The 12,352-nt window shown below is 43.3% G+C and overlaps 1 protein-coding gene across 3 annotated transcripts in view; it reads right to left on the bottom strand.

Moving 5' to 3' along the window:
* Positions 1 to 988: 988 nt before the first annotated feature.
* Positions 989 to 12,352, bottom strand: part of LOC311489656 (rho GTPase-activating protein 12-like) — a 55,394-nt gene continuing 44,030 nt past the window's right edge. For 2 of the 3 annotated variants that reach the window (XM_084546837.1, XM_084546839.1), the window contains 14 exons: positions 12,237 to 12,317; positions 10,915 to 11,043; positions 10,197 to 10,271; positions 9,525 to 9,586; positions 8,148 to 8,229; positions 6,016 to 6,114; positions 5,803 to 5,901; positions 5,483 to 5,585; positions 5,090 to 5,209; positions 4,608 to 4,706; positions 4,059 to 4,136; positions 3,823 to 3,957; positions 3,605 to 3,710; positions 989 to 2,269 (listed from right to left, as the gene is read on the bottom strand). In XM_084546837.1, the coding sequence (XP_084402963.1) occupies positions 2,095 to 2,269; positions 3,605 to 3,710; positions 3,823 to 3,957; positions 4,059 to 4,136; positions 4,608 to 4,706; positions 5,090 to 5,209; positions 5,483 to 5,585; positions 5,803 to 5,901; positions 6,016 to 6,114; positions 8,148 to 8,229; positions 9,525 to 9,586; positions 10,197 to 10,271; positions 10,915 to 11,043; positions 12,237 to 12,317 (1,443 nt within the window). In that variant the 3' untranslated portion in view covers positions 989 to 2,094. The remainder of the gene's footprint in view (positions 2,270 to 3,604; positions 3,711 to 3,822; positions 3,958 to 4,058; positions 4,137 to 4,607; positions 4,707 to 5,089; positions 5,210 to 5,482; positions 5,586 to 5,802; positions 5,902 to 6,015; positions 6,115 to 8,147; positions 8,230 to 9,524; positions 9,587 to 10,196; positions 10,272 to 10,914; positions 11,044 to 12,236; positions 12,318 to 12,352) is intronic. The other variant, XM_084546838.1, reaches the window with a different exon arrangement.

Raw genomic sequence — 12,352 nt, 5'->3', positions numbered from 1 at the left:
TATTCTTAATCCATAGGGTTGAATATGACGTCGGTCCACCCTTTGCAGCTATAACAGCTTCAACTCTTCTCTGAAGGCTTTCCACAAGGTTTATTAGTGTGTTTATGGGAATTATTGACCATTCTTACAGAACTGTATTTGTGAGGTCAGACACTGATGTTGGATGAGAAGGCCTGGCTCACAGTCTTCACTCTTATTCATCCCAAAGGTGTTTTATCAGGTTGAGGTCAGGACTCTGTGCAGGCCAGTCAAGTTCTTCCTTCGTTATGGACCTTGCTTTGTGCACTGATACGCAATCATGTTAGAACAGGAAGAGGTCATCCTCAAACTGTTCCTCCTGAAAAACAACCCCACACCGTAATGCCCCCCTCCACCAAGCTTCACACTTGGCACAAGTACCGTTCTCCTGGCAACCACCAAACCCAGATTGGTCCACCAGATTGTCAGATGGAGAAGCATGATTCATCACTCCAGAGAACGTGTCTCCACTGGTCTAGAGTCCAGTGGCGCCGTGCTTTACACCACTGCATCCGACGCTTTGCATTGCACTTGGTGACGTATGGCTTGGATGCAGCTGCTCACCATGGAAACCCATTCCATGAAGCTCTCTACACTGTTCTTGAGCTAATCTGAAGGTCACATGAAGTTTGGAGGTCTGTAGAGAGCATCCGCATCCTATCCTATCACAGTACCAGCTCCTGAGAGCGACCCATTCTTTCACAAATGTTTGTAGAAGCAGTCTGCATGCCTGGGTGCTTGATTTTATACACCTGTGGACATGGAAGTGATTGGAACGCCTGAATTCAATTATCTGGATGGGTGACTGAATACTTTTGGCAATACAGTGTATGCTCCATTGGGTTCAGATCTGAAGGCCAAGTCAACACCTTGACCTCGTCTTTTTGTTCGTCAAACCATTCCTGAACAGCTTCTGTTTTGTAGTCAGGTGCACACATGTATGAATAGACATAAAAAATAACAACAACAAATAATATCTTTGGAAATTCTCTTATTAGAGGTCTTTATTCCAGTTTTTTAAAGTCAACAGCTTTTACCTGACTCACAGGTAAAACTCCACATCCCCCGTTCATAGCTTCATTCCTCTCGTCCAGTTGGTTACACAACCATCACTTAACAGTGACTTTTCCCCTTGCGTCATATTTCTAACACTCCAGGCATATATATATTTACTATTTGTACAACATCTGTCATATAATCCATCCATTCATAAATCCATCCACCCCCTATTCACATGCACTCACATAAACACTGTACAGAAATATCATTTTAGTCACCAAAGATAACAGCTGAGTACCGTTCTGTTTCTTTGCCTTTTCAAGTGAGATGATTTGTTCTAAACCGAGAAGGTGGCGTGCAGATATAATAATTCAGAGTCATAGTGACCTCACGTGTTCGGAGGACGTCCAGCAAAACGGAGACGAGAAGCAGAAGGAAAACAAGACGTTTAAAAAAATAAAAAGAGCCAAAAATGTTTCCCCTCCCCCGCCCTTGTTCCAGCTTCAATCGTCTAAAGCCGAAGCCGAGTTCAGCGAGAGTTCAGCAGTTTGGTTTCTTGTGTTGGTCAGTGTGGTTCAAACAGGAGTGACTATACAAGTAACGACATTTACAGTACGGTACGTTCAGGCTGCATCCAGCATCATGAAAACCTCCAATACTGACGCCTCATTCTGTTACAGAGGCCGCTGAGGTTCGATCCCCCGCTTCTCCTTTGGTCTCGGTCCATGTGTGCAGTAGCAGAGGCTAGTCTGAGTTATATTACATTAAGAAAATCAGTGTCAGGACTGGAGGACGTCACCTTTGCAGTAAAGTGGCACAAATGTAGCTGCAGGAGAAAAAAAAAAAAAAAACGAGAGAAGTGCAAAGAGTCTAAAACGTTTTGGTCGCTAGTTAGTTAACATGTATGTTTTGGCTTTCGTTGGTCCAGAGGTCGGAGCAGCCAGATTGCGATGACGACGAATGAGAAGAAGGTTGCACCGAGCCGAGCCGAGCCGAGCAGAGCCGAGCCGGGTTAGGAAGAGCTCTGCATTGGGAGAGGATGAGAAACAAAAACAGGAGCGGCTCATCCTCTGGCGTCTACCTGCCGAAAATGTTCTCATACTCCAGCAGTATAAGCTCCACTATCTGGTTCTGGTAGACCATGTGGACCGCCATGTTCCAGGTCTCCGCCTCAGGACGCAGCAGCGTGGGGCCGAACACGATGGCTACGCTCTGGGTGGTCATGCGGTTCTCCTCGCCGTACTCGATCACTCTGGAGAGAACAAAAGAAAAACAAAATGGAGAATTAGACATAAATATTAAAAGTAAGCAAACCTGCTGGACATATTTAAAGACAAACACATCCAATAATCAGAATTAAAACGACATCAACTTAATCAGAACAGACCTCATTAATCACAAGGAGTTTAATCAGATTCAGAGGGGTGGTGTAAACATTTAATAATCTGTTTAGTAGGAAAATATTAGCTCCTAATAACCATCTAAACATTTGAGGTAATTCGAGTTCAGTGCTGTCTGTTAAATTGTTTTAGGACTGTCAATGAAAATAGATTTTTCTTTTGTTTTATTTCCTGGAAATTAAAAGTTGTACAGCAGGGAGAACTACTGATGGATATTTTGGAGCATGTCAACACATACATCTTATCAGATCATTTCATTTCGTCAAGCTTAAGGGTTAAGTTTGAATCTAGATTGTTGCTAGAGATTAAGAGTGATCATTTATAGTCTATGTCTAGCCAGGAAGCCAGATCAACCTTCCCCCGTCTGGAGGAAGTTGGTCTGGAGTTTCTTCGTTCCTCGCAAAGATCCGTTGTTTGTGATCTGTTTGTGCGTGGTTTATGCAGTCATGGGCGCCGTGGAGTTGAATTTGTTTACAACTAATAGGCAGTCTGCGTCGTAGCTGACGTGCACCTCCCCAGAAACGTAACTACACGCCACAGCGACGCAGACCTCAAGAGCTGTGATTGGTCCTCTTGGTAGCAGCATGTTTCTGCTTTAGTATTTCCAGCTGTTTCTCCATCTCCACAAGTTTCAAATTGATTGTTTTGGATCAATAAAGAATCGGTACGGTTAACTGAGGAGGTTTGGAGATACAGACGTTTGTATGACTCGTGTTTCAGTCGCCATTGTTGAAAGTGAAGCAGGAAGTGGAAACAAAAATTAACCCGACTGGCAGAATAAAAGACAGCGCCGACAAGTGTTTGGGTGGCGTTGTTACAGAGCAATCCAGACAGGTTACAGCGTCTATGTCCCTAAAAGAGCCTTAAGTGCCTCTGATTGGTTGGAGGACTGTCCAGTTGCTTGTAGCGGTATTTTCACGCCCGTATCAGTTAAAAAACGTCCCATAATGAAATCCAAATGTCGTGTTACCAGACTCATATTCTGACAAACATCTTTTCAGACGAGCTGCTGATTACAAAAACACATCAATCAATATTTAACTGTCCTTTTTTTCTTTTTTTACATCTTTGTTTTCACAGATTGAAGACACTAGTCAGAAGAGAGAATTGTTCTTCTCTATAAAGGAAGGATCAATATGGAGAAGAAAAAAAAAAACTAAATCAATAAACTCCAGTGTTTTTCTTACTTCCTGAGGTGTTTGAAGAGAGCCTGCATGGTGTCGTGGTTGGGCTTGGGCAGCTGTCTGACCAGCTCTTTGATCGCGTTAACTCGCTGCTTGTGGTCGGATACCTCTGCAAAAAAAAAAAACGATTGATAAGAGTTCAGCCTGCATTCTCACAACGAACTTGAATGAGCAAATACGGACAGCTGCGATTTATCCCGAGGGATAAATACGGCACGTACTGATTGCGCTGATAAAGTTGGGGAAGAGGTCGAAGGTGAAGAGCGGCTCGGGCAGCTCCCTGAAGTACATCTTCAGAGCTCCGGTGGTCACGTGGATGTCCTCCCACTTCCCGTCCGACAGGTTCACCTTCTCATCTGGACACAAACACTCGACTCAGTGGGTGCTGCTCGTTTTGAGTAACATTTATTTTTTTTATTTTACTCGATAAGTGATTTTAAAAGGAGGAGACACGCACCGTGATTGACGGCGAAGCGTAGTTTCTGTATGACGGCCAGGTTCCCGCTAACTCTGTACAGCCCGTCTATACACAACCCTGCAGGGGAACAACAACAACAGTTTCAACATTAGCGAGTTGAAAACAAGACATAGACACAGTATATGTTCATTCTTTATATATATGTGTGTGTTTCTATTTCATTATTGTCCCTTAATGGTTCCAACCCTGTAATAATCCCCACTTTGCATTCAGATTATTGAAAATATTTCAGTTTGTGTGTGTTTTTAAGAAAATTTTGTACAAACGCTGGCATTTAAAGGGTTTAAATTATAAAATTTATCAAACATTTGGTTTTTATGAACAGGACTGAAGGTGATTAAAAGATTTATGTACAAAAAAAACTAACTTATACTATTTTTATGGTGTTTTTGCCTTTTAGAGTCCATGCCTTGACTTTTGTCCCGTAGGTCACTCAGTGTAAAAACAAACCAGTGTGGGATTTGTGTTTGAAAACTCGACATTAACAGAAACCAGAAGCGTTTCCTCTTGAGTCGACCTCGAACCCACCGTTGTTCTCCACGTGGTCGATGCACATCCTGACGAAGTCCGGCACCGTGTCGCCCTCCCTGTGACACAAACTGGACAGGCTGCAGCCGAACACCTGGTCTGAGGACGGGGGAAGACGAGACCGGCGTCACAACACGGTCCAAGTCCTTTTTGTTTGTTTTTTTTACTAGATGTTATTGGAGCTAATAAGAAGGTTTACAACAGCAGTCACGTAATTTTTATGGATGTTTTGTCTCGGCTAGTTCCAGGAACCGGATGTCAAGTTTAGAGCCGACAGATTTATATAAAAAGAAAAAAATATGGTAAATAAATAAGAGTAAAACGTCAAAACATAGTTATAAATAAAAATAGAAGCAACAGTGAAGCTTAAAATCAGAAATATACGCTTTTCTATTCTTGTACTCTAAAGATCCTTGAGCTTTGCAGTTATTTGAGAAAAGAAAAACATGAACGTGTCGTCGTTAATGTTTCCCCTCTTGCACCTTTTATGTATCCCTTGTCTCTGACGGCCTGCAGGGTCGGACGGCGGGTGAGGAACTTCTTCAGCTTGTGCCTGGTCTTCTTGTTGTCGTTGGCTTCCATGCTGGCCGAGGGCTTTATGGCTGCGGAGGAGAAACGAGACAGGACGACGTTATCCACCACTCGCCGCAGAGCGCTGCTCGCCATGGTGGCAACTGCGCTGTGGTCTTGCGAGGAATGAAACTGATAAGAAGTGGCTTTATAGTGGGAGCAGGACGCGTGGGGGGTGGCTTCTGGAGTTGCTTCTGTGCTTTCATTTTAAGCCTCATATATATATATATATATATATATATATTTTTGTCTGTTACTTTTCAGATACCCTAAACGTGTTTAATGTCATGCAGCGCCGCACAGACCTCGGCCTTTCTTGGAGTCTCTGTGTTCTTTCTCCTTGTCGTGTTTCTCCGCTCCAGGAGATTCGGGCATGTCCTCCTCTATGGCCTCATCAGACTCCCAAGCCTAGCACACACAAAACAACACAACAACACAGACGAGGAAGTAAGATACGACCACAGCTGTAAAATACCTCGACCGGTGGCCTTTAGACTCTAGGGGAAAAGGAAACTGCATCAGGTGAGATTCTTTTATTATCTTTAGTTTGCTGTGATAGAATTAGGAAACGATTCTGATTCTTGTGGGCTGCTGCATCCAAATGTAAAGTCATTTAAGTCCTCACGTGGGTGCTGATGGAGTCCTGCAGCGCTCTGAACCACTCGTTGATGAGGCCTTCGTTATCCCACTGGATCAGCAGCTCCGTGCCCTGTCGGGTCTTCAGCTGCGTTCGGGGGAGAGAGAGAGAGAGAGAGAGAGAGAGAGGCAACGTTTTCACGGTTGTCAGCTCGCTCACAGAGTCACGTGAAACATTACACGAGATGGAGAACTTCCTCACCTCTAAGACGTTCTTCTTGCTGGACTTGTCTTTGGAGGCCCACTCCACCGAGCCGCCCCTCAAGTCCACCGTGAACTCTGGTTTGGACTGACCTCCAAACTGGACGGAAACAGAAAAGGCATCAGAGGAAGGCGGGTTAACACACGGAGAGCACGTTCATCCTTGACTTGTTAACCATGCAACAGCCGGTGTGGGAGAATTAACAGGCTAATATGGTAACAGCGCACATGCAGAGCCAAAATTTGAAAGTTTTTCAACAGTTTGACAGCATCGTATCATCCGTTAGTTTTATCAAAGCGGTTTAGTTGTATATTATGTTATTGCAGGGCTGTCGCTAGATTAAAATATGAAGAATGTTCCTCTCTTATCAATATCCCAGCTCCGCTCACATCTACACTCAACACAAATAACTCCAAGAGAACCAAGTAACTCGGCCTTGAAGCTGAACTTGCTGCTCAAACGACTTATTTCTTTATCCACGTCTGCTCGTTTGTTTCTTCTTCTCTTTCTTTTTGAATTTTTCTTGTCAGCTTCGACGCTACATGGCGTATCACTTCCCTCTGCGGCGTTAAATTATCTCCACCTCAGGCCCCGTTCAGACCTTGTATTAACGTCCGTCCTGGGCAATCTGAACGCAAAATCCACGTCTCCACATGCGTCCAAAACCAGAACTTGGGACCTGATCTCAGTTTCACGCTCTGTATGCGAATAAACACTGACACCATTCGGGGCGGAGTAGAATATTATAACAGCTGCTGTCTGTAATGGATCTCTAGTGCTGTTTCAGAACCACGAACAGCTGTTTGTTGGTTATGCGACACGACTTCAGGAGATGATACATATTTAGGAACAAGCTGTAAAGTCGCCCTCTCCCACTGAAAGCTCAAACGCTGACTTTTATTGTAGAGACTTTTTGAGGAAATAGTCTAGAAAAGCACCGCTATTGAGTAGGAGGTTTTTAAAGTGACCCAGGACTCACACCACCAAGGGAATGACCACCCTTTTCTTGTCTTCTGTCCTTAATTATATGCCTGAAAAGACATTTCTGAAAATGTCATCACCGTGTGATAAATTAAAGAATTATCTATCTACCAATCTATCCATCCCTCCATCCATTAATCTCTCAAATGCAACCTCAATGCATCCAAGGTCTGCTCACACATCCCAATTTCCCAGGACAGATGTCAATGTAGGTTTTGAACTCTGATTTTGTTTTCTCTCCTTATCTTCTAAACAACAGTTTGGGCTGAGGCCGTAATAACAGAATGCTTTTCTGCCTTGACAGGAAAATGAACCAAACTATTTTAAAGACAAATATTTGATTCATATTAATGTGCATTTAAAATATATACCACCACCGGGTTCATCTAAACTGAACTGAATAAGCTTCTTGTAAAAGCAACAAGTGCAGCTGAATTTGTTTAAGCTCCGACCTGGATGACTGAGAATCTTTACCGACACCTTATTTAACACATCTCGTTAACGTCTCTGCAGCTTTCACTTCAAAACGTGTAATCCTAAATAAGAAATAAGGGTGTAATAAGAAAATGTAACGCCCCTCTACACACCTTCATTAAATAAACTGAAAGAAAACTGATTAAACTCTAAATATGTGACATATATGTGTGACTGAGAGCAGACAGAGGGGTTTGAGGTCAGAGCCTGACAAAGAGGAGGGAGGTGGCATGCAGAGGAGAAGAGGAGGAGGAGGAGGAGGAGGCACACAAAAGGAAGGAAGGAAGGAAGGAGGCACATACAGAGGAGGCCCGGCTGAGCCCCGAGCAGCCATAAGACACAGCAGGACGTTTCATAGCCGACGGCCTCCAGTTACTCAACAGTGACAGGAGCAGTTCAGGAAAGGAGCCGCTGTGGCAGTATGGCTGCATGGAGGGGTACGAAGGGAGGTGGAGAAAGGGATGATGGGAGGATGAGGTAAAGGGTAAAGAGATAGGAAGTGAAAGAAACATCCAGAAGAGAGAAAAATTCAACCCCAAATCCCCCTCAGTGATCTGACAGCGTTTAAATCTGAGCCTCAAAGGATGAAAAAGGAGGAGGTCTAATGATGAAGAAGAGCAGCAGAGCAACAGTACGTATCTCCGTCCTTTCAGTAGGAAAAGGCTTCCATCACTCACCCAGCTCGTCCCGCCTCCTTGACCTTTGGCAAAGAGAAGCGTTGACCCTTGGAGGACCGTCCAGGAAGACGTCCAGTTCTTCCTGAAAGCAGACACCATGAAGTCTTTAAGTATTTATTCAGCACGAAGACAGAGCATCAAACCTCAAAGACTTTTAGATGATAGACGCTGATACAAACACTCAGAACATCAAGAATCTGACAAATTAAATAAAGAGAACTGGAACTCAGCCACTAGTCTAGTACGGGAGAATATTCATTCATTCATTCATTCATTCATTTTCTGTAACCGCTTGTCCTGTGAAGGGTCGCAGGGGGACTGGAGCCTATCCCAGCTGTCATTGGGCGAGAGTTAGTAGTCCTTAAAGTTGAGATTAGTTCATCTTGGTACTCGCCCACTTCACATTGCAAAGGTTTTATCTCTTTTATCTCTATCATCGCCACAAACTCAATGAACATGTCATCATCGCTGTTATAGGCGGTTTAGACTTCGGCATCAACAGAGCAGACCCTAACGCCGTAACCTGTCGTGCACCTCCTCCCCAGAAATGTGACTACGCACCACAGCGACGCAGACTACAAGAGCTGTGATTGGCCCGCTTGGTTGTAGCGTGTTTCTGCTTTAGTATTTCCAGCTGCTTCTCCATCTCCTCAATTTTTTAATGTATTGTTTTGGATCAATAAAGATGGAACACATGGAGGAAAGTTTAACTGAGGAGGTTCGGAGATAAAAACATTTGTAGGACTTGTCTTTGGAGAACTTTCGGCAAAAGTTACAGTTGAGATTGTTGAACGTGAAGCAGGAAGTAGAAACCAAAATTAACCCGAATGGTAAAAAATACACAGTGCCAACTAGTTGTTACAGTACGTAGGTCACGCCATCTATACCATAGACATATATACATAGACGCCTCATTGAACGCTGGACCGTACGTCAACGTCGCCGCCATATTGGAGGAGGCAGCTCTGTCCCGTGAACCAATACGAGTCAATGGAATGACCTTTATTCAGCATCTTCTACAAAGTACTATAAGCATTTACACATTCACACACGAACGTATATATCCAGGGAACGGATAGGAACCAAAAACATCATCTGATTACATCCTGAGTAGTTAATGTTACAGATGTTGTTTTTGGTTTCCTGAATATATACGTTCGTGTGTGAATGTGTAAATGAGAGGCATTAACTTACAGCACTTTGTAGAAGACGCTTAATAAAGTTCACTCCATTGACTCGTATTGGTTCGCGGGACAGAGCTGCCTCCTCCAATATGGCGGCGGCGACATTGACGTCTATGTATATATGTCTATGGTCTACACCAGCAGTACTTCCTGTTTCCTGTGTGTACGCGCCTCCAGAGTCACGGCTACTCACCGTACTTTCTTTCCATGTTCAGTGATTTTTGTCACATTCAGAACTCCGCACTTTTCCGACGGCTGCGGGGGGAGGAGGAGAAAAACACAAGCATTAGCACACATCACTGACACAGAATAAGCCTGACAACCACAGCTGGATCAGAAAGACGCTGTCAAATCTCGGTAAACAAAAAGCACTCACATTATAGAAAAAAAAAAAAGAAAGAGAACAAAAAGCACCACCACCACCAGAACAATGGCAGCTTTCAGCTTGGAAGGAAAAAAATAAATAAAACCAGACAGCTACTGTACTATTATTCCCACTCAAGAAAGCCCTGTGATTAAACACAAATAAATGAGAGCAAGCTAAAGGTGCTAGATCAGCCACCCAGGAAGAGAAATTATATTTAAAGAAAATAAATGTGTGTGATTTAAACATTCATACTTCTATGCCCCGTGGCACTGATTATTAACAGTGTTCCTACACAGGCTTGTCAGATTTCCTTTAGCTGTGACTGATTTTTATGTGAAATGTCTGAATCAATTATTTCTAGACCGGTGTAGGAACCATGCAGTGAGCTATGAAGGTTGTCTTTGCCTAAAAATCAGTTTCCAAGTAAAAAAAACAATAAAACCAAGACCAAAATCCTGCAGGAGGTGAGGAGAGGTGAGGTTAGTGGTGAGTACTAACAGAGGCGGGGGGCTTGGGAGACGAAGGGCAGGAGTCAGAGTCAGGAGAGGGGGGCTTGGGCCCCAGAGGAGCGTCCTAGTGAGGAGAAAAAAACACTGTCACATGGGCAAAACAAGAGAAGGTTAATGAGACGACGATGCGAGGTTAAGGAGACACAGGCGGCCGCAGGAGTGTGACGGCAATTAGCAGTGAGATTGTGAAAGCCGTGTCGAGTACCTGCGCGTTGTCCAAGTTATAAAACAATCAAGAAGTGGAGGCTCATGCAAACATCTTTCATCAATCAAACCTTTATATGAAGATGATTCTGGAGTCTGTGGAAATGTTTTTTCTTTAATGATTCAAACTAAAGAAGGTTTAATCAACTCTAACGGTGAAGTAGAAGGTTTAATAATAATTCCTCCTGTTGCTGTTTTGATTATCTTCATGCAAGCTGATTGTACGTTCAGATTTGTGGACGGACTTCTGATTGGTGGGTCGTGACAGGCTACTGACTTGAGGTTTGTACGGGTGCGGGCGGGCGGATCCCGAACGGGAACGCCTGGTTTTTAACAGCCGCTGTAAAGCAACGAGTCTACAACTCAAACATCTTACAGAGAGCAACGAGGCGTTAAAGGATTGTTAGATCTACGTCTCAGCTGAAAAATGTTTTTGTTAGCAGTGACAACATCAACACTAAATCTGTAGCAAATCTGTGGTTTGCAGATTAGCGGTGTCGGACCTTGTCGTTGGGGTCCTGGACGTAGGCGCTGTGTCTCCACTTGGTCAGGACGATGGGCTCCACCTGCTTCCTGTCCAGGCTGCGAGTCTTTGGACCGTCTCCGGACGGCTGAGGAGGGGACAAGTTATACTGCAGGGGGAGGGAACAGGAAGTCACGTCAGTAGGCTACTAATGTTCACAAATACTAAATGTTTCAAGTAATCACAAAGAAATTATTCATTTATATCTTCATGCAAAAAGAAACAGATCGGAATACTTCTTTTGCATAACTGTTTGTATAATTTTTTGCATTGTTTGACATTTGGAGTGTGAAAACGTCTTCCAAAGACTCTGCCAGTCCAGTTGATTTTTCTGTCTCTATATAGCGTCTATGGGTTGGCCGTATTTCTTTAACTAATTTATTGATTAGTCAATAAAATAATTAGCTGTGTCATGATACACCAACCAAGGCCCCTCAAAAGAGAATGAATGAATGAATGAATGTCTTTATTTGTCATTGCAAACGAAATTAAAAGTACTGTCTCTTAAAGTCTTAAAGAAGCAAGTAGAGCTCCCCCTGGTGGCTGGCTGCAGTATAGGTCATAAGCTCCGCCCCCTCCATGTTAGTGGGCGGGACTTGGGCCAAACTAAAACACTAAAATACACGTTAAATACATTTTTTTCAAGGATGGTTTCTGTCATTTTAGGTAGTTAATATAATGTTGATGCACGTTCAAGTGTCCATATTTATATACAGTCTATGGCGAGGGCTCACTGATGCAAAAGACATTTTTAATAATAGTGATACTAACAATAGATCTAATTAACTTTAACTTTACGAATTTTTTTTTGTATTTAGACTAAAAATATCAGTAAAATAACTGTAACTCAGAGCAAATGCAAATTAAAAAAAAAACATAAATCACTGCATACCATGAGAGTATCGGTTCAGCCCTAAAATGAATTATTAAATAAACACAGTGTAGAAGTAATTATTACTTGGAGCAGAGGTAGTGTCTAACGTATGTAATATTCACTTTAAAAGTCACAGCTCGACTTCTTATCAGAATATGAGTCTGCTAACTACACTTAGATTTCATCACGTCGTGTGTCAGAGCCTGTTTCTGCTGTAAACAAATTAAACTTCTTTTCTGTTCTCAGATGACGCGTATGACGACATCGTTGCTACTCTTCTTTCCATCACTGCATGAACTACACCCAAACGATTTATGTGGCCAGTCAGATCTAGCAGGAGCATAATTAGGTCCCAAGGGAGAGACTCCAGAACGACTTTCGGACAAGAACTTTGTGTGGTTTCCAGTCAGATTCCTTCTGTGTCTTACCTTCGGCAGCTCCCATTCTGACCTGGAGCCGTCTGCGCTGTAGTAGTACGGTCTTCCCTGATCGTCAACGTGTTTTAACCACTGGTGGCAAAAAACACAAGCAGAAAACCAACCAG

Source organism: Chelon labrosus (assembly GCF_963514085.1).
Source record: "Chelon labrosus genome assembly, chromosome: 6".
In the NCBI taxonomy this organism is placed as follows: Eukaryota; Metazoa; Chordata; class Actinopteri; order Mugiliformes; family Mugilidae; genus Chelon; species Chelon labrosus.
The sequence above is the reverse complement of the archived record's forward strand: the minus strand, read 5'-3'. Positions and strand labels throughout refer to the sequence as shown.